We start from the raw sequence: 25,203 nt of genomic DNA on the forward strand, positions 1-25,203 counted from the left end.
ACACTCACATTGCACCCCATCCAAACCCCCACCCTTACACACTCACACTGTACCCCATCCAACCCCCCACCCTTACACACTCACATTGTACCCCATCCAACTTACCACCCATACACACTCACACTGCACCCCATCCAACCCCCCACCCTTACACACTCACACTGTACCCCATCCCACTCCCCACCGTTACACACTCACATTGTACCCCATCCAACCCCCCACCCTTACATACTCACACTGTACCCCATCCAACCCCCACCCTTACACACTCACACTGTACCCCATCCCACTCCCCACCCTTACACACTCACATTGTACCCCATCCCACTCCATACTCTTACACACTCACACTGTACCCCATCCAACTCCCCACCCTTACACACACACATTGTACCCCTTCCCACTCCACACCCTTACACACTCACATTGAACCCCATCCCACTCCCCACCCTTACACACTCACACCGTATCCCATCCAACTCCCCACCCTTACACACTCACACTGTACCCCATCCAACTCCCCACCCTTACACACTCACACTGTACCCCATCCAACTCCCCACCCTTACACACTCACACTGTACCCCATCCAACTCCTCACCCTTACACACTCACACGGTACCCTATCCCACTCCCCACCCTTACACACTCACACTGTACCCCATCCAACTCCCCACCCTTTCACACTCACACTGTACCCCATCCCACTCCCCACCCTTACACACTCACACTGTACCCCATCCAACCCCCCACCCTTACACACTCACACCGTATCCCATCCAACTCCCCACCCTTACACACTCACTGTACCCCATCCAACTCCCCACCCTTACACACTCACACTGTACCCCATCCCACTCCCCACCCTTACACACTCACACTGTACCCCATCCCACTCCCCACCCTTACACACTCACACTGTAAACCATCCAACCCCCACCCTTACACACTCACACTGTACCCCATCCCACTCCCCACCCTTACACACTCACACTGTACCCCATCCCACTCCCCACCCTTACACACTCACACTGTACCCTATCCCACTCCTCACCCTTTCACAGAAATCCCTCCATGGCCTCGTCCCACCTCTTGCTGTAAACTCCTCCTGCCCAATAACCCTTCGAGACCTCTGCTTTCCTCTGACTCTGGCCTTGTGTGCATCCTCCCACCCTTTGCCCCACCATTGACGGCCGTGCCCTACACTCTGGAATTCCTTCCCTAAACCTCTCCACCTCCCTCTGCTCCTTTAAGACCTTCCGTAACACCCACCTCCGACCAAACTTGAGGCACCCCTCCTAATATCTCTTCCATTGGGGTGGAATGTGAGCTGTGAGGAGGATGCAAAGAGGCTCCAATGTGATTCAGACAAGTTGGGTGAGTGGACAAGAACATGGCAGATGCAGTATAACGTGGATAAATGTGAGGTTATCCACTTTGGTTGTAAAAACAGAAAGGCAGATTATCTGAATGATGATAGATTGGGAAAAGGGGAGGTGCAACGAGACCTGGGTGTCCTTGTACACCAGTCGCTGAAAGCGAGCATTCAGGTGCAGCAAGCAGTTAGGAAGGCGAATGGTATGTTGGCCTTCATTGCAAGAGGATGAGTACAGGAGCAGGGATGTCTTACTGCAGTTGTACAGGGCCTTGGTGAGACCACATCTGGTGTATTGTGTGCAGTTTTGGTCTCCTTATCTGAGGAAGGATGTCCTTGCCATGGAGGGAGTGCAACAAAGGTTTACCAGACTGATTTCTGGGATGGCAGGACTGATGTATGAGGAGAGATTGGGTCGACTAGGCCTATATTCACTCGAGTTTAGAAGAATGAGAGGTGATCTCATCGAAACATATAAAATTCTAACAGGACTAGACAGACTAGATGCAGGGAGGATGTTCCCGATGGCTGGGGAGTCCAGAACCAGGGGTCACAGTCTCAGGATACGGGGTATGCCATTTAGAACCGAGATGAGGAGAAATTTCTTCACTCAGAGGGTGGTGAACCTGTGGAATTCTCTACCACAGAAGGCAGTGGAGGCCAAGTCATTAAATGTATTCAAGAAGGAGATAGATATATTTCTTAAGTTAAATAGATCAAGGGATATGGGGAGAAAGCAGGAACAGGATACAGAGTTAGACGATGAGCCATGATCATTTTGAATGGCGGAGCAGGCCCGAAGGGCCGAATGGCCTAATCTTGCTCCTATTTCTATGTTTCCACGTTTGGCTCAGCATCCATTTTGTCTGATGACGCTCCTGCAAATCGCCTTGGTTTCCTATGTTAAAGACTGTATATAAGCACACGTTGTGTTGAATCTGATTGCTGTTACAAAGTTGACATGACTCCTGGTGAGAGAGTAATGTCCCGAGAGCTGGGAGAGAACTTTCAGCGGGGGGAGGGAACAGGTCAATGGGTTGGCTGTTCACTGGCAGAACTTGGCCCAGGACCTGTTACCTCAGCTCCCCACCTCCCTCAGGAGGACAACCCATGCTGGTTTGTACCCGGTTGGAACGGCAGTGTACCTGTGCTGGAGTCGCAGGCCCTCTCTGCAGCAGCCGGGCGTCTGTGGCACTGCAGGACTCTTGCTTCTCGTTCCCTGAAAGCACAAAAAGATCCACACTTAGGGTGTGAGCCCGGATCAGGGAGGGGTGCTGCTTATAACAGATTACTGACAGAACCAACATCCCCTTTTTGACTATTTGACTAGGAAATGCATCACAGCTGGGAACAATCCTTTCCTTACCCACTGTTCATGTACATATACTTTGTGGCAGTGGTCACAGGACAGTAAGCAGGAGTGGGAGTGGGAGCGGGAGTGGCAGCGGGAGCAGGAACAGGAGCAGGAACAGGAGCAGAAGCAGGACCACGAGCACAAGTGGGAGCAGGAGCAAGAGCTGGAATGGATGTGGGAGCAGGAGCATGAGTTGGAGTTTGGAGTTGGGAGTTTGGAGTTGGGAGTTTGGAGTTGGGAGTTTGGAGTTTGGAGTTTGGATTTGGAGTTTGGAGTTGGGAGTTTGAAGTTGGAGTTTGGAGTTGGAGTTTGGAGTTTGGATTTGGAGTTTGGAGTTGGAGTTTGGAGTTTGGATTTGGAGTTTGGAGTTGGAGTTTGGAGTTGGGAGTTTGAAGTTGGAGTTTGGAGTTGGAGTTTGGAGTTTGGAGTTTGGAGTTGGGAGTTGGGAGTTTGAAGTTGGAGTTTGGAGTTGGAGTTTGGAGTTTGGAGTTTGGAGTTGGGAGTTGGGAGTTTGAAGTTGGAGTTTGGAGTTGAAGTTGGAGTTTGGAGTTGGAGTTTGGAGTTTGGAGTTGGGAGTTGGGAGTTTGAAGTTGGAGTTTGGAGTTGAAGTTGGAGTTTGGAGTTGGAGTTTGGAGTTTGGAGTTGGAGTTTGGAGTTTGGGTTTGGAGTTTGGAGCGGGAGCGGGAGCAGAAGCGGGAGCAGAAGCGGGAGTGGGAGCAGGAGTGGAAGCGGAAGTAGGAGAAAGAGCAGGAGTGGAAGTGGGAGCGGGAGTGGGAGCGGGAGTAGGAGCAGGAGTGGGAGTGAGAGTGGGAATGGGATTGGGATCAGGAGCATGGCCAGGAGCACAAGTGGGATCAGGAGTAGGACCAGAAACAGGAGTGGGAGCAGGAGCAGGACCAGGAGCAGGAGTGGGAATAGGAACGAGAGCAGAAGCATGAATGGGAGGTGGGAGTATGAGCAGGACCAGTAGTGTGAATGGAAGCAGGAGCAAGAGCAACAGTGGGACTAGGAGTGGGAGCAGGAGCAGGAGTGGGAGTAGAAACAGGATCAGCAGCAGAACCAGGAACGGGAGCAGGAGTGGGAGTGGCATTGGGATTGAGAGCGGGACCAGGAGCAAGAATGGGAGCGGGAGCATGAGCTGGTGCACAAACGGGAGTGGGAGTACTTACATTTTGCTGTTCATTCCATTGGCCCTGAATCCCTTTGCAAAGGGATTATTATCGATCTTCAGCTGCGTAATCTGGAACAAAAGTAACACCCATCGGTCCCACAGTCATCAATAATTCCCGGGACCATCACAGGTGAACGTATCTGATGTAACTGCTTCCCCCCAATTTATAAAACAAGAACTAACTTTGCTCATGGGTAGTCTGAGGTCAGTTGTGATGTTCAGGACAGTCCCATTCCAAACTAAGGAGAAATTGAGCCTCAGGCTTCAGAGACAGGCTAGGCCTGTGCAAGAGGCCCTGCAGAGTGATTTCTAACCTGCAATCGGGGATTTTCTGGGCAGATTTAATGCTCTTTTTCAAAATTATGAGGTTTTTCACCGAATAAATTGTAATTACACGGTGAAATATACCAGGGGGGGAACAAATAAAAAAGGCGGCTGGAATCAAATTGCAGAACTAAATTCAGCGCTGGGATTGGGTGAAACTGCAGGGCCTTCAAGAGAACACTTTCTTGGGGGTTTCTGTGCTGGTCGATATCAACCAATTAAAAGGCATAAATTAATTATTTAAGCCAATTGCAATTGATATATCTGCACCTGAAAAACGATATGTACACCCACAGAGACACGAGACCCACAGAGAGACACGATACCCACAGAGACACGAGACCCACAGAGAGACACCATACCCACAGAGACACGAGACCCACAGAGAGACACGATACCCACAGAGAGACACTATACCCACAGAGACACGAGACCCACAGAGAGACACGATACCCACAGAGACACGAGACCCACAGAGAGACACCATACCCACAGAGACAATATACCCACAGAGACACGAGACCCACAGAGAGACACGATACCCACAGAGAGACACTGTACACACAGAGACAATATACCCACAGAGACACTATACCCACAGAGAGACACTATACCCACAGAGAGACACTATACCCACAGAGACACGATACCCACAGAGACAATATAACCACAAAGACACTGTATCCACAGAGAGACACTATACCCACGGAGACACTGTACCCAGAGAGAGACACGATACCCACAGAGACACTAAACCCACAGAGACATTACAACCACAGAGACTATCCACAGAGACACTATACCCACAGAGAGACACTATACCCACAGAGAGACGATACCCAAAGAGACACTATACCCACAGAGACACTATACTCAGAGAGACACTGTACCCACAGAGAGACACAATACACACAGAGAGACACTATACCCACAGAGAGACACTATACCCACAGAGAGACGATACCCAAAGAGACACTATACCCACAGAGACACTATACTCAGAGAGACACTGTACCCACAGAGAGACACAATACACACACAGAGACACTATACCCACAGAGGGACACTATACCCACAGAGACACTGTACCCACAGAGAGACACTGTACCCACGGAGACATTATACCCACAGAGGGACACTATACCCACAGAGAGACACTATACCCACAGAGAGACACTATACCCACAGAGACAATATACCCACAGAGACACTGTACCCACAGAGAGACACTATACCCACAGAGACAATATACCCACAGAGACACTATACCCACAGAGACACAAAACCCACAGAGAGACACTATACCCACAGACACACTATACCCACAGAGAGACACTATACCCACAGAGAGACACTATACCCACAGAGAGACAATATACCCACAGAGAGACACTATACCCACAGAGACAATATACCCACAGAGAGACACTATTCCCACAGAGAGACACTATACCCACAGAGAGACAATATACCCACAGAGAGACACTATACCCACAGAGAGACACGATACCCACAGAGAGACACGATACCCACAGAGACACTATACCCACAGAGAGACGATACCCAAAGAGACACTGTACCCACAGAGAGACACTATACCCACAGAGAGACACTATACCCACGGAGACACTATACCCACAGAGAGACGATACCCAAAGAGACACTGTACCCACAGAGAGACACTATACCCACAGAGAGACACTATACCCACGGAGACACTATACCCACAGAGAGACACTATACCCACAGAGAGGCGATACCCAAAGAGACACTATACCCACAGAGAGACACTATACCCACAGAGACACTGCACCCACAGAGAGACACTATACCCACAGAGACACTGTACCCACAGAGAGACACTAGACCCACAGAGAGACACGATACCCACAGAGACACTGTACCCACAGAGACACTGTACCCACAGAGAGACATTATACCCACAGAGAGACACTGTACCCAATGAGACACTATACCCACAGAGAGACACTATACCCACAGAGAGACACTATACCCACAGAGACACTGTACCCACAGAGAGACACTATACCCACAGAGAGACACTATACCCACAGAGACACCACACCCACAGAGAGACACTATACGCACAGAGACACTATACCCACAGAGAGACACTATACCCACAGAGACACCATACCCACAGAGACACCACACCCACAGAGAGACACTATACCCACAGAGACACTATACCCACAGAGAGACACTATACCCACAGAGAGACACTATACCCACAGAGACACTATACCCACAGAGAGACACTATACCCACAGAGAGACACTATACCCACACAGAGACACCACACCCACAGAGACACTAAACCCACAGAGAGACACTATACCCACACAGAGACACTATACCCACAGAGACACCACACCCACAGAGAGACACTATACCCACAGAGACACTGTACCCACAGAGAGACACTATACCCACAGAGAGACACGATACCCACAGAGACACTGTACCCACAGAGAGACACTATACCCACAGAGAGACACTATACCCACACAGAGACACCACACCCAAAGAGACACTAAACCCACAGAGAGACACTATACCCACAGAGACACTATACCCACAGAGAGACACTGTACCCACAGAGACACTATACCCACAGAGACACGATACCCACAGAGAGAGACTATACCCACAGAGACACTATACCCACAGAGAGACACTATACCCACAGAGACACTATACCCACAGAGAGACACTATACCCACAGAGACACTATACCCACAGAGAGACACTATACCCACAGAGAGACACTATACCCACAGAGAGACTATACCCACAGAGACACTATACCCACAGAGAGACAATATATCCACAGAGAGACACGACACCCACAGAGACAATACACCCACAGAGAGACACTATACCCACAGAGACATTATACCCACAGAGGGACACTATACCCACAGAGACACTATACCCACAGAGACACTGCACCCACAGAGAGACACTATACCCACAGAGAGACACTAAACCCACAGAGACAATACACCCACAGAGAGACACTATACCCACAGAGACAATACACCCACAGAGAGACACTATACCCACAGAGACACTGCACCCACAGAGAGACACTATACCCACAGAGAGACACTACACCCACAGAGACAATGCACCCACAGAGAGACACTATACCCACAGAGAGACACTGTACCCACAGAGAGACACTATACCCACAGAGACACTATACCCACAGAGAGACACTATACCCACAGAGACACTATACCCACAGAGACACTATACCCACAGAGAGACATTATTCCCACAGAGACGATCCACAGAGACACTATACCAACAGAGAGACACTATACCCACAGAGACACTATACCCACAGACACACTACACCCACAGAGAGACACTATACCCACAGAGACACTATACCCACAGAGAGACACTATACCCACAGAGACACTATACCCACAGAGAGACACTATACCCACAGAGACACGAGAACCACAGAGAGACTATACCCAAAGAGACACTATACTCACAGAGACACTGTACCCACAGAGAGACACTATACCCAGAGAGAGACACTGTACCCACAGAGAGACACTATACCCACAGAGAGACACTATACCCACAGAGACACTATACCCACAGAGAGACACTATACCCACAGAGACACAGTACCCACAGAGAGACACTATACCCACAGAGACACTGTACCCACAGAGAGACACTATACACACAGAGACACTATACCCACAGAGACAATACACCCACAGAGAGACACTATACCCACAGAGACACTGTACCCACAGAGACACAAAACCCGCAGAGAGACACTGTACCCTCAGAGACACTGCACCCACAGAGAGACACTATACCCACAGAGACACTAAACCCACAGAGAGACACTGTACCCACAGAGACACTGCACCCACAGAGAGACACTGTACCCACAGAGACAATATACCCACAGAGAGACACTATACCCACAGAGACACTATACCCACAGAGAGACACTATACCCACAGAGAGACATTATACCCACAGAGACACTATACCCACAGGGAGACACTATACCCACAGAGAGACATTATACCCACAGAGGGACACTATACCCACAGAGAGACATTATACCCACAGAGGGACACTATACCCACAGAGACACTATACTCACAGAGAGACACTATACCCACAGAGACACTATACCCACAGAGACACTGTATCCACAGAGAGACACTATACCCACAGAGACACTATACCCACTGAGAGACATTATACCCACAGAGACACGATAACCACAGAGAGACACTATACCCACAGAGAGACACTATACCCACAGAGACAATATACCCACAGAGAGACACTATAACCACAGAGACACTACACCCACAGAGAGACACAATACCCACAGAGAGACACTATAACCACAGAGACAATACACCCACAGAGAGACACTGTACCCACAGAAACACTACACCCACAGAGAGACACAATACCCACAGAGACACAATACCCACAGAGAGACACTACACCCACAGAGAGACACAATACCCACAGAGAGACACTATACCCACAGAGACAATACACCCACAGAGAGACACTATACCCACAGAGACACTGTACCCACAGAGACACAAAACCCGCAGAGAGACACTATACCCACAGAGACACTAAACCCACAGAGAGACACTGTACCCACAGAGACACTGCACCCACAGAGAGACACTATACCCACAGAGACACTATACCCACAGAGAGACACTATACCCACAGAGACACTATACCCACAGAGACACTGTACCCACAGAGAGACACTATACCCACAGAGACACTATACCCACAGAGAGACACTATACCCACAGAGGGACACTATACCCACAGAGACACTATACCCACAGAGAGACACTATACCCACAGAGACACTGTACCCACAGAGAGACACTATACCCACAGAGACACTATACCCACCGAGAGACATTATACCCACAGAGACACTATACCCACAGAGAGACACTATACCCACAGAGACACTGTACCCACAGAGAGACACTATACCCACAGAGACACTATACCCACAGAGAGACATTATACCCACAGAGAGACACTATACCCACAGAGAGACACTATAACCACAGAGAGACACTATACCCACAGAGACAGTATACCCACAGAGAGACACTATACCCACAGAGACACCATACCTGCAGAGAGACACTATACCCACAGAGACACTATACCCACAGAGAGACAATACACCCACAGAGAGACACTATACCCACAGAGACACTATACCCACAGAGAGACACGACAACCACAGAGACACTATACCCACAGAGAGACAATATACCCACAGAGACACTATACCCACAGAGAGACAATACACCCACAGAGAGACACTATACCCACAGAGACACTATACCCACAGAGACACTGCACCCACAGAGAGACACTGTACCCACAGAGACACTGTACCCACAGAGAGACACTATACCCACAGAGACACTAAACACACAGAGAGACACTATACCCACATAGACACTATACCCACAGAGAGACACTGTACCCAACGAGAGACACTATACCCACAGAGAGAAACTGTACCCACAGAGAGACACTATACCCTCAGAGACACTGTACCCACAGACAGACACTAAACCCACAGAGAGACACTATACCCACAGAGACACTGTACCCACAGAGAGACACTATACCCACAGAGACACTATATCCACAGAGAGAGACTATACCCACAGAGACACTATACCCACAGAGAGACACTATACCCACAGAGAGACAATATACCCACAGAGACACTATACCCACCGAGACACTATACCCACAGAGAGACACTGTACCCACAGAGAGACACTATACCCACAGAGACGCTATACCCACAGAGAGACGCTATACCCACAGAGAGACGCTATACCCACAGAGAGACACTATACCCACAGAGACACTATACCCACAGAGTCACAACACCCACAGAGACTATCCACAGAGACACTATACCCACAGAGAGACACGATACCCACAGAGAGACTATACACAAAGAGACACTGTACCCACAGAGACACTGTACCCACAGAGAGACACCATACCCACAGAGACACTATACCCACAGAGAGACAATATACCCACAGAGAGACAATATACCCACAGAAACACGAGACCCACGGAGAGACAATATACCCACAGAGAGACACTATACCCACAGAGACACTGTACCCATAGAGAGACAATATACCCACAGATAGACACTATACCCACAGAGAGACACGATACCCACAGAGACACTGCACCCACAGAGACACTATACCCACAGAGAGACAATACACCCACAGAGAGACACTGCACCCATCGAGAGACACTATACCCATCGAGAGACACTATACCCACAGAGAGACATTATACCCACAGAGAGACACTATACCCACAGAGAGACACTATACCCACGGAGACACCATACCCACAAAGAGACATTATACCACAGAGACACTATACCCACGGAGACACTATTGCCACAGAGAGACACTATACCCACAGAGACACCAGACCCACAGAGAGACACTATACCCACAGAGACACTACACCCACAGAGAGACAATATACCCACAGTGAGACACTACACCCACAGAGACACTATACCCAAAGAGAGACAATATACCCACAGTGAGACACTACACCCACAGAGAGACAATATACCCACAGAGAGACACTATACCCACAGAGAGACACGATACCCACAGAGACACTATACCCACAGAGAGACACTATACCCACAGAGAGACGATACCCAAAGAGACACTGTACCCACAGAGAGACACTATACCCACAGAGAGACACTATACCCACGGAGACACTATACCCACAGAGAGACACTATACCCACAGAGAGGCGATACCCAAAGAGACACTATACCCACAGAGAGACACTATACCCACAGAGACACTGCACCCACAGAGAGACACTATACCCACAGAGACACTACACCCACAGAGAGACAATATACCCACAGTGAGACACTACACCCACAGAGACACTATACCCAAAGAGAGACAATACACCCACAGAGAGACACTATACCCACAGAGACTCGAAACCCACAGAGAGACACTATAACCACAGAGACACAATACCCACAGAGAGACATTATACCCACAGAGACACGATACCCACAGAGAGACATTATACCCACAGAGAGACACTATACCCACAGAGAGACACTATACCCACAGAGACACTATACCCACAGAGAGACATTATACCCACAGAGACACGATACTCACAGAGAGACACTATACCCCCAGAGAGGCACGCTACCCATAGAGACACTATACCCACAGAGACACTACACCCACAGAGAGACACTATACCCACAGAGACACTATACCCACAGAGAGACACTATACCCACAGAGACACTATACCCACAGAGAGACACTATACCCACAGAGACACTATACCCACAGAGAGACACTATACCCACAGAGACACTACACCCACAGAGAGACACTATACCCACAGAGACACTATACCCACAGAGAGACACTATACCCACAGAGACACTACACCCACAGAGAGACATTATACCCACAGAGACGATCCACAGGGACACTATACCCACAGAGACACTATACCCACAGAGACACTACACCCACAGAGAGACACTATACCCACAGAGACACTATACCCACAGAGACAATACACCCACAGAAAGACACTATACCCACAGAGAGACACTATACCCACAGAGAGACACTATACCCACAGAGACGCTATACCCACAGAGAGACGCTATACCCACAGAGAGACACTATACCCACAGAGACACTATACCCACAGAGAGACACTATACCCACAGAGACGCTATACCCACAGAGAGACGCTATACCCACAGAGAGACACTATACCCACAGAGACACTATACCCACAGAGACACTATACCCACAGAAAGACACTATACCCACAGAGACACTATACCCACAGAGTCACAACACCCACAGAGACTATCCACAGAGACACTATACCCACAGAGAGACACGATACCCACAGAGAGACTATACACAAAGAGACACTGTACCCACAGAGACACTGTACCCACAGAGAGACACCATACCCACAGAGACACTATACCCACAGAGAGACAACATACCCACAGAGAGACAATATACCCACAGAAACACGAGACCCACGGAGAGACAATATACCCACAGAGAGACACTATACCCACAGAGACACTGTACCCACAGAGAGACAATATACCCACAGATAGACACTATACCCACAGAGAGACACGATACCCACAGAGACACTGCACCCACAGAGACACTATACCCACAGAGAGACAATACACCCACAGAGAGACACTGCACCCATCGAGAGACACTGTACCCATCGAGAGACACAATACCCACAGAGAGACACTATACCCACAGAGAGACACTGTACCCACAGAGAGACACTATACCCACAGAGACACTATACCCACAGAGAGACACTATACCCACAGAGACACTATACCCACAGAGACACTATACCCACAGAGAGACATTATTCCCACAGAGACGATCCACAGAGACACTATACCAACAGAGAGACACTATACCCACAGAGACACTATACCCACAGACACACTACACCCACAGAGAGACACTATACCCACAGAGACACTATACCCACAGAGAGACACTATACCCACAGAGACACTATACCCACAGAGAGACACTATACCCACAGAGACACGAGAACCACAGAGAGACTATACCCAAAGAGACACTATACTCACAGAGACACTGTACCCACAGAGAGACACTATACCCAGAGAGAGACACTGTACCCACAGAGAGACACTATACCCACAGAGAGACACTATACCCACAGAGACACTATACCCACAGAGAGACACTATACCCACAGAGACACAGTACCCACAGAGAGACACTATACCCACAGAGACACTGTACCCACAGAGAGACACTATACACACAGAGACACTATACCCACAGAGACAATACACCCACAGAGAGACACTATACCCACAGAGACACTGTACCCACAGAGACACAAAACCCGCAGAGAGACACTGTACCCTCAGAGACACTGCACCCACAGAGAGACACTATACCCACAGAGACACTAAACCCACAGAGAGACACTGTACCCACAGAGACACTGCACCCACAGAGAGACACTGTACCCACAGAGACAATATACCCACAGAGAGACACTATACCCACAGAGACACTATACCCACAGAGAGACACTATACCCACAGAGAGACATTATACCCACAGAGACACTATACCCACAGGGAGACACTATACCCACAGAGAGACATTATACCCACAGAGGGACACTATACCCACAGAGAGACATTATACCCACAGAGGGACACTATACCCACAGAGACACTATACTCACAGAGAGACACTATACCCACAGAGACACTATACCCACAGAGACACTGTATCCACAGAGAGACACTATACCCACAGAGACACTATACCCACTGAGAGACATTATACCCACAGAGACACGATAACCACAGAGAGACACTATACCCACAGAGAGACACTATACCCACAGAGACAATATACCCACAGAGAGACACTATAACCACAGAGACACTACACCCACAGAGAGACACAATACCCACAGAGAGACACTATAACCACAGAGACAATACACCCACAGAGAGACACTGTACCCACAGAAACACTACACCCACAGAGAGACACAATACCCACAGAGACACAATACCCACAGAGAGACACTACACCCACAGAGAGACACAATACCCACAGAGAGACACTATACCCACAGAGACAATACACCCACAGAGAGACACTATACCCACAGAGACACTGTACCCACAGAGACACAAAACCCGCAGAGAGACACTATACCCACAGAGACACTAAACCCACAGAGAGACACTGTACCCACAGAGACACTGCACCCACAGAGAGACACTATACCCACAGAGACACTATACCCACAGAGAGACACTATACCCACAGAGACACTATACCCACAGAGACACTGTACCCACAGAGAGACACTATACCCACAGAGACACTATACCCACAGAGAGACACTATACCCACAGAGGGACACTATACCCACAGAGACACTATACCCACAGAGAGACACTATACCCACAGAGACACTGTACCCACAGAGAGACACTATACCCACAGAGACACTATACCCACCGAGAGACATTATACCCACAGAGACACTATACCCACAGAGAGACACTATACCCACAGAGACACTGTACCCACAGAGAGACACTATACCCACAGAGACACTATACCCACAGAGAGACATTATACCCACAGAGAGACACTATACCCACAGAGAGACACTATAACCACAGAGAGACACTATACCCACAGAGACAGTATACCCACAGAGAGACACTATACCCACAGAGACACCATACCTGCAGAGAGACACTATACCCACAGAGACACTATACCCACAGAGAGACAATACACCCACAGAGAGACACTATACCCACAGAGACACTATACCCACAGAGAGACACGACAACCACAGAGACACTATACCCACAGAGAGACAATATACCCACAGAGACACTATACCCACAGAGAGACAATACACCCACAGAGAGACACTATACCCACAGAGACACTATACCCACAGAGACACTGCACCCACAGAGAGACACTGTACCCACAGAGACACTGTACCCACAGAGAGACACTATACCCACAGAGACACTATATCCACAGAGAGAGACTATACCCACAGAGACACTATACCCACAGAGAGACACTATACCCACAGAGAGACAATATACCCACAGAGACACTATACCCACCGAGACACTATACCCACAGAGAGACACTGTACCCACAGAGAGACACTATACCCACAGAGACGCTATACCCACAGAGAGACGCTATACCCACAGAGAGACGCTATACCCACAGAGAGACACTATACCCACAGAGACACTATACCCACAGAGACACTATACCCACAGAGTCACAACACCCACAGAGACTATCCACAGAGACACTATACCCACAGAGAGACACGATACCCACAGAGAGACTATACACAAAGAGACACTGTACCCACAGAGACACTGTACCCACAGAGAGACACCATACCCACAGAGACACTATACCCACAGAGAGACAATATACCCACAGAGAGACAATATACCCACAGAAACACGAGACCCACGGAGAGACAATATACCCACAGAGAGACACTATACCCACAGAGACACTGTACCCATAGAGAGACAATATACCCACAGATAGACACTATACCCACAGAGAGACACGATACCCACAGAGACACTGCACCCACAGAGACACTATACCCACAGAGAGACAATACACCCACAGAGAGACACTGCACCCATCGAGAGACACTATACCCATCGAGAGACACTATACCCACAGAGAGACATTATACCCACAGAGAGACACTATACCCACAGAGAGACACTATACCCACGGAGACACCATACCCACAAAGAGACATTATACCACAGAGACACTATACCCACGGAGACACTATTGCCACAGAGAGACACTATACCCACAGAGACACCAGACCCACAGAGAGACACTATACCCACAGAGACACTACACCCACAGAGAGACAATATACCCACAGTGAGACACTACACCCACAGAGACACTATACCCAAAGAGAGACAATATACCCACAGTGAGACACTACACCCACAGAGAGACAATATACCCACAGAGAGACACTATACCCACAGAGAGACACGATACCCACAGAGACACTATACCCACAGAGAGACACTATACCCACAGAGAGACGATACCCAAAGAGACACTGTACCCACAGAGAGACACTATACCCACAGAGAGACACTATACCCACGGAGACACTATACCCACAGAGAGACACTATACCCACAGAGAGGCGATACCCAAAGAGACACTATACCCACAGAGAGACACTATACCCACAGAGACACTGCACCCACAGAGAGACACTATACCCACAGAGACACTACACCCACAGAGAGACAATATACCCACAGTGAGACACTACACCCACAGAGACACTATACCCAAAGAGAGACAATACACCCACAGAGAGACACTATACCCACAGAGACTCGAAACCCACAGAGAGACACTATAACCACAGAGACACAATACCCACAGAGAGACATTATACCCACAGAGACACGATACCCACAGAGAGACATTATACCCACAGAGAGACACTATACCCACAGAGAGACACTATACCCACAGAGACACTATACCCACAGAGAGACATTATACCCACAGAGACACGATACTCACAGAGAGACACTATACCCCCAGAGAGGCACGCTACCCATAGAGACACTATACCCACAGAGACACTACACCCACAGAGAGACACTATACCCACAGAGACACTATACCCACAGAGAGACACTATACCCACAGAGACACTATACCCACAGAGAGACACTATACCCACAGAGACACTATACCCACAGAGAGACACTATACCCACAGAGACACTACACCCACAGAGAGACACTATACCCACAGAGACACTATACCCACAGAGAGACACTATACCCACAGAGACACTACACCCACAGAGAGACATTATACCCACAGAGACGATCCACAGGGACACTATACCCACAGAGACACTATACCCACAGAGACACTACACCCACAGAGAGACACTATACCCACAGAGACACTATACCCACAGAGACAATACACCCACAGAAAGACACTATACCCACAGAGAGACACTATACCCACAGAGAGACACTATACCCACAGAGACGCTATACCCACAGAGAGACGCTATACCCACAGAGAGACACTATACCCACAGAGACACTATACCCACAGAGAGACACTATACCCACAGAGACGCTATACCCACAGAGAGACGCTATACCCACAGAGAGACACTATACCCACAGAGACACTATACCCACAGAGACACTATACCCACAGAAAGACACTATACCCACAGAGACACTATACCCACAGAGTCACAACACCCACAGAGACTATCCACAGAGACACTATACCCACAGAGAGACACGATACCCACAGAGAGACTATACACAAAGAGACACTGTACCCACAGAGACACTGTACCCACAGAGAGACACCATACCCACAGAGACACTATACCCACAGAGAGACAACATACCCACAGAGAGACAATATACCCACAGAAACACGAGACCCACGGAGAGACAATATACCCACAGAGAGACACTATACCCACAGAGACACTGTACCCACAGAGAGACAATATACCCACAGATAGACACTATACCCACAGAGAGACACGATACCCACAGAGACACTGCACCCACAGAGACACTATACCCACAGAGAGACAATACACCCACAGAGAGACACTGCACCCATCGAGAGACACTGTACCCATCGAGAGACACAATACCCACAGAGAGACACTATACCCACAGAGAGACACTGTACCCACAGAGAGACACTATACCCACAGAGACACTATACCCACAGAGAGACACTATACCCACAGAGACACTATACCCACAGAGACACTATACCCACAGAGAGACATTATTCCCACAGAGACGATCCACAGAGACACTATACCAACAGAGAGACACTATACCCACAGAGACACTATACCCACAGACACACTACACCCACAGAGAGACACTATACCCACAGAGACACTATACCCACAGAGAGACACTATACCCACAGAGACACTATACCCACAGAGAGACACTATACCCACAGAGACACGAGAACCACAGAGAGACTATACCCAAAGAGACACTATACTCACAGAGACACTGTACCCACAGAGAGACACTATACCCAGAGAGAGACACTGTACCCACAGAGAGACACTATACCCACAGAGAGACACTATACCCACAGAGACACTATACCCACAGAGAGACACTATACCCACAGAGACACAGTACCCACAGAGAGACACTATACCCACAGAGACACTGTACCCACAGAGAGACACTATACACACAGAGACACTATACCCACAGAGACAATACACCCACAGAGAGACACTATACCCACAGAGACACTGTACCCACAGAGACACAAAACCCGCAGAGAGACACTGTACCCTCAGAGACACTGCACCCACAGAGAGACACTATACCCACAGAGACACTAAACCCACAGAGAGACACTGTACCCACAGAGACACTGCACCCACAGAGAGACACTGTACCCACAGAGACAATATACCCACAGAGAGACACTATACCCACAGAGACACTATACCCACAGAGAGACACTATACCCACAGAGAGACATTATACCCACAGAGACACTATACCCACAGGGAGACACTATACCCACAGAGAGACATTATACCCACAGAGGGACACTATACCCACAGAGAGACATTATACCCACAGAGGGACACTATACCCACAGAGACACTATACTCACAGAGAGACACTATACCCACAGAGACACTATACCCACAGAGACACTGTATCCACAGAGAGACACTATACCCACAGAGACACTATACCCACTGAGAGACATTATACCCACAGAGACACGATAACCACAGAGAGACACTATACCCACAGAGAGACACTATACCCACAGAGACAATATACCCACAGAGAGACACTATAACCACAGAGACACTACACCCACAGAGAGACACAATACCCACAGAGAGACACTATAACCACAGAGACAATACACCCACAGAGAGACACTGTACCCACAGAAACACTACACCCACAGAGAGACACAATACCCACAGAGACACAATACCCACAGAGAGACACTACACCCACAGAGAGACACAATACCCACAGAGAGACACTATACCCACAGAGACAATACACCCACAGAGAGACACTATACCCACAGAGACACTGTACCCACAGAGACACAAAACCCGCAGAGAGACACTATACCCACAGAGACACTAAACCCACAGAGAGACACTGTACCCACAGAGACACTGCACCCACAGAGAGACACTATACCCACAGAGACACTATACCCACAGAGAGACACTATACCCACAGAGACACTATACCCACAGAGACACTGTACCCACAGAGAGACACTATACCCACAGAGACACTATACCCACAGAGAGACACTATACCCACAGAGGGACACTATACCCACAGAGACACTATACCCACAGAGAGACACTATACCCACAGAGACACTGTACCCACAGAGAGACACTATACCCACAGAGACACTATACCCACCGAGAGACATTATACCCACAGAGACACTATACCCACAGAGAGACACTATACCCACAGAGACACTGTACCCACAGAGAGACACTATACCCACAGAGACACTATACCCACAGAGAGACATTATACCCACAGAGAGACACTATACCCACAGAGAGACACTATAACCACAGAGAGACACTATACCCACAGAGACAGTATACCCACAGAGAGACACTATACCCACAGAGACACCATACCTGCAGAGAGACACTATACCCACAGAGACACTATACCCACAGAGAGACAATACACCCACAGAGAGACACTATACCCACAGAGACACTATACCCACAGAGAGACACGACAACCACAGAGACACTATACCCACAGAGAGACAATATACCCACAGAGACACTATACCCACAGAGAGACAATACACCCACAGAGAGACACTATACCCACAGAGACACTATACCCACAGAGACACTGCACCCACAGAGAGACACTGTACCCACAGAGACACTGTACCCACAGAGAGACACTATACCCACAGAGACACTATATCCACAGAGAGAGACTATACCCACAGAGACACTATACCCACAGAGAGACACTATACCCACAGAGAGACAATATACCCACAGAGACACTATACCCACCGAGACACTATACCCACAGAGAGACACTGTACCCACAGAGAGACACTATACCCACAGAGACGCTATACCCACAGAGAGACGCTATACCCACAGAGAGACGCTATACCCACAGAGAGACACTATACCCACAGAGACACTATACCCACAGAGACACTATACCCACAGAGTCACAACACCCACAGAGACTATCCACAGAGACACTATACCCACAGAGAGACACGATACCCACAGAGAGACTATACACAAAGAGACACTGTACCCACAGAGACACTGTACCCACAGAGAGACACCATACCCACAGAGACACTATACCCACAGAGAGACAATATACCCACAGAGAGACAATATACCCACAGAAACACGAGACCCACGGAGAGACAATATACCCACAGAGAGACACTATACCCACAGAGACACTGTACCCATAGAGAGACAATATACCCACAGATAGACACTATACCCACAGAGAGACACGATACCCACAGAGACACTGCACCCACAGAGACACTATACCCACAGAGAGACAATACACCCACAGAGAGACACTGCACCCATCGAGAGACACTATACCCATCGAGAGACACTATACCCACAGAGAGACATTATACCCACAGAGAGACACTATACCCACAGAGAGACACTATACCCACGGAGACACCATACCCACAAAGAGACATTATACCACAGAGACACTATACCCACGGAGACACTATTGCCACAGAGAGACACTATACCCACAGAGACACCAGACCCACAGAGAGACACTATACCCACAGAGACACTACACCCACAGAGAGACAATATACCCACAGTGAGACACTACACCCACAGAGACACTATACCCAAAGAGAGACAATATACCCACAGTGAGACACTACACCCACAGAGAGACAATATACCCACAGAGAGACACTATACCCACAGAGAGACACGATACCCACAGAGACACTATACCCACAGAGAGACACTATACCCACAGAGAGACGATACCCAAAGAGACACTGTACCCACAGAGAGACACTATACCCACAGAGAGACACTATACCCACGGAGACACTATACCCACAGAGAGACACTATACCCACAGAGAGGCGATACCCAAAGAGACACTATACCCACAGAGAGACACTATACCCACAGAGACACTGCACCCACAGAGAGACACTATACCCACAGAGACACTACACCCACAGAGAGACAATATACCCACAGTGAGACACTACACCCACAGAGACACTATACCCAAAGAGAGACAATACACCCACAGAGAGACACTATACCCACAGAGACTCGAAACCCACAGAGAGACACTATAACCACAGAGACACAATACCCACAGAGAGACATTATACCCACAGAGAGACACTATACCCACAGAGAGACACTATACCCACAGAGACACGATACCCACAGAGAGACATTATACCCACAGAGAGACACTATACCCACAGAGAGACACTATACCCACAGAGACACTATACCCACAGAGAGACATTATACCCACAGAGACACGATACTCACAGAGAGACACTATACCCCCAGAGAGGCACGCTACCCATAGAGACACTATACCCACAGAGACACTACACCCACAGAGAGACACTATACCCACAGAGACACTATACCCACAGAGAGACACTATACCCACAGAGACACTATACCCACAGAGAGACACTATACCCACAGAGACACTATACCCACAGAGAGACACTATACCCACAGAGACACTACACCCACAGAGAGACACTATACCCACAGAGACACTATACCCACAGAGAGACACTATACCCACAGAGACACTACACCCACAGAGAGACATTATACCCACAGAGACGATCCACAGGGACACTATACCCACAGAGACACTATACCCACAGAGACACTACACCCACAGAGAGACACTATACCCACAGAGACACTATACCCACAGAGACAATACACCCACAGAAAGACACTATACCCACAGAGAGACACTATACCCACAGAGAGACACTATACCCACAGAGACGCTATACCCACAGAGAGACGCTATACCCACAGAGAGACACTATACCCACAGAGACACTATACCCACAGAGAGACACTATACCCACAGAGACGCTATACCCACAGAGAGACGCTATACCCACAGAGAGACACTATACCCACAGAGACACTATACCCACAGAGACACTATACCCACAGAAAGACACTATACCCACAGAGACACTATACCCACAGAGTCACAACACCCACAGAGACTATCCACAGAGACACTATACCCACAGAGGGACACGATACCCACAGAGAGACTATACACAAAGAGACACTGTACCCACAGAGACACTGTACCCACAGAGAGACACCATACCCACAGAGACACTATACCCACAGAGAGACAACATACCCACAGAGAGACAATATACCCACAGAAACACGAGACCCACGGAGAGACAATATACCCACAGAGAGACACTATACCCACAGAGACACTGTACCCACAGAGAGACAATATACCCACAGATAGACACTATACCCACAGAGAGACACGATACCCACAGAGACACTGCACCCACAGAGACACTATACCCACAGAGAGACAATACACCCACAGAGAGACACTGCACCCATCGAGAGACACTATACCCATCGAGAGACACAATACCCACAGAGAGACAATATACCCACAGATAGACACGATACCCACAGAGAGACACTATACCCACAGAGACACTGCACCCATAGAGAGACACTATACACACAGAGAGACACTATACCCACAGAGACACGATACCCACAGAGAGCCACTTTACCCACAGAGACACTACACCCACAGAGATAATACACCCACAGAGAGACAACACACCCACAGAGAGACACTGCACCCATCGAGAGACACTATACCCATCGAGAGACACTATACCCACAGAGAGACATTATACCCACAGAGAGACACTATACCCACAGAGAGACACTATACCCACAGAGACACTATACACACAGAGAGACATTATACCACAGAGACACTATACCCACGGAGACACGATTGCCACAGAGAGACACTATACCCACAGAGACACTATACCCACAGTGAGACACTATACCCACAGAGAGACATTATACCACAGAGACACTATACCCACGGAGACACTATTGCCACAGAGAGACACTATACCCACAGAGACACTATACCCACAGAGACACTATACCCACAGAGAGACACTATACCCACAGAGACACTCTACCCACAGAGAGACAATATACCCACAGTGAGACACTAGACCCACAGAGACACTATACCCGCAGAGAGACACTATACCCACAGAGACACCAAACCCACAGAGAGACACTATACCCACAGAGACACTATACACAGAGAGACAATATACCCACAGAGACACTGTACCCACAGAGGGACACTATACCCACAGAGAGACACTATACCCACAGAGAGACAAGAATCCCACAGAGAGACAATATACCCACAGGGAGACAATATACCCAAAGAGACACTATACCCACAGAGAGACAATATACCCACAGAGAGACACTAGACCCACAGAGACACTATACCCACATAGACAGTGTACCAACAGAGAGACACTATACCCACAAAGACACTATACCCACAGAGACACTATACCCACAGAGACACTGTACCCACAGAGACACGATACCCACAGAGACACTATACCCGCAGAGAGACACTATACCCACAGAGACACCAAACCCACAGAGAGACACTATACCCACAGAGACACTATACACAGAGAGACAATATACCCACAGAGACACTGTACCCACAGAGAGACACGAAACCCACAGAGAGAAAGTATACCCACAGAGAGACACAATACCCACAGAGACACTGTACCCACAGAGAGACACTATACCCACAGAGACGCTATACTCACAGAGAGACACTGTACCCACAGAGAGACACTATACCCACAGAGACGCTATACCCACAGAGAGACACTATACACACAGAGAGACACTATACCCACAGAGACGCTATACCCACAGAGAGACAATATACCCACAGAGAGACACAATACCCACAGAGACACTGTACCCACAGAAAGACACTATACCCACAGAGAGACAATATACACACAGAGAGACACTACACCCACAGAGAGACACTATACCCACAGAGAAACTACACCCACAGTGAGACACTATACCCAAAGAGAGACAATACACCCACAGAGAGACTCCATACCCACAGAGAAACTACACCCACAGAGAGACACTATACCCACAGAGACACGACACCCACAGAGAGACAGTGTACCCACAGAGATACTGTACCCACGGAGAGACACTGTACCCACAGAGACACTATACCCACAGAGAGACACTATACCCACAGGGACACTATACCCACAGAGACTCTATACCCACAGAGAGACACTATACCCACAGAGAGACACTATACCCACAGAGACACTGTACCCACAGAGAGACACTGTACCCACGAGACACTATACCCACAGAGAGACACTATACCCACAGAGAGACAACATACCCACAGAGAGACACTAGACCCACAGAGACACTATACCCACAGAGACACTGTACCAACAGAGAGACACTATACCCACAGAGACACTGTACCCACAGAGAGACACTGTACCCACGAGACACTATACCCACAGAGAGACACTATACCCACAGAGAGACAATATACCCACAGAGAGACACTAGACCCACAGAGACACTATACCCACAGAGACACTATACCCACAGAGACACTGTCCCCACAGAGACACTGTACCAACAGAGAGACAATATACCCACAGAGACACTATACCCACAGAGACACTGTCCCCACAGAGACACTGTACCAACAGAGAGACACTATACCCACAGAGACAATACACCCACAGAGAGACACTATACCCACAGAGACACTGTACCCACAGAGACACTATACCCGCAGAGAGACACTATACCCACAGAGACACAAAACCCACAGAGAGACACTGTACCCAGAGAGACACTGCACCCACAGAGAGACACAATACCCACAGAGACACTATACCCACAGAGAGACACTATACCCACAGAGAGACAATACCCACAGAGACACTATACCCACAGAGAGACT

At 48.8% G+C, this 25,203-nt stretch overlaps 1 protein-coding gene across 1 annotated transcript in view; it reads right to left on the reverse strand.

Annotated features, from left to right (window-relative positions):
* LOC137342428 (T-box-containing protein TBX6L-like) overlaps positions 1–25,203 on the reverse strand; it is a 233,962-nt gene that overhangs the window by 24,228 nt on the left and 184,531 nt on the right. Inside the window, exons 4-5 of the mRNA XM_068006350.1 lie at positions 3,899–3,969; positions 2,521–2,594 (exon numbers count right to left, since the gene is read on the reverse strand). Coding sequence (XP_067862451.1) covers positions 2,521–2,594; positions 3,899–3,969 — 145 coding nt within the window. The remainder of the gene's footprint in view (positions 1–2,520; positions 2,595–3,898; positions 3,970–25,203) is intronic.

Source organism: Heptranchias perlo, chromosome 25, assembly GCF_035084215.1.
Source record: "Heptranchias perlo isolate sHepPer1 chromosome 25, sHepPer1.hap1, whole genome shotgun sequence".
NCBI lineage: Eukaryota > Metazoa > Chordata > Chondrichthyes > Hexanchiformes > Hexanchidae > Heptranchias > Heptranchias perlo.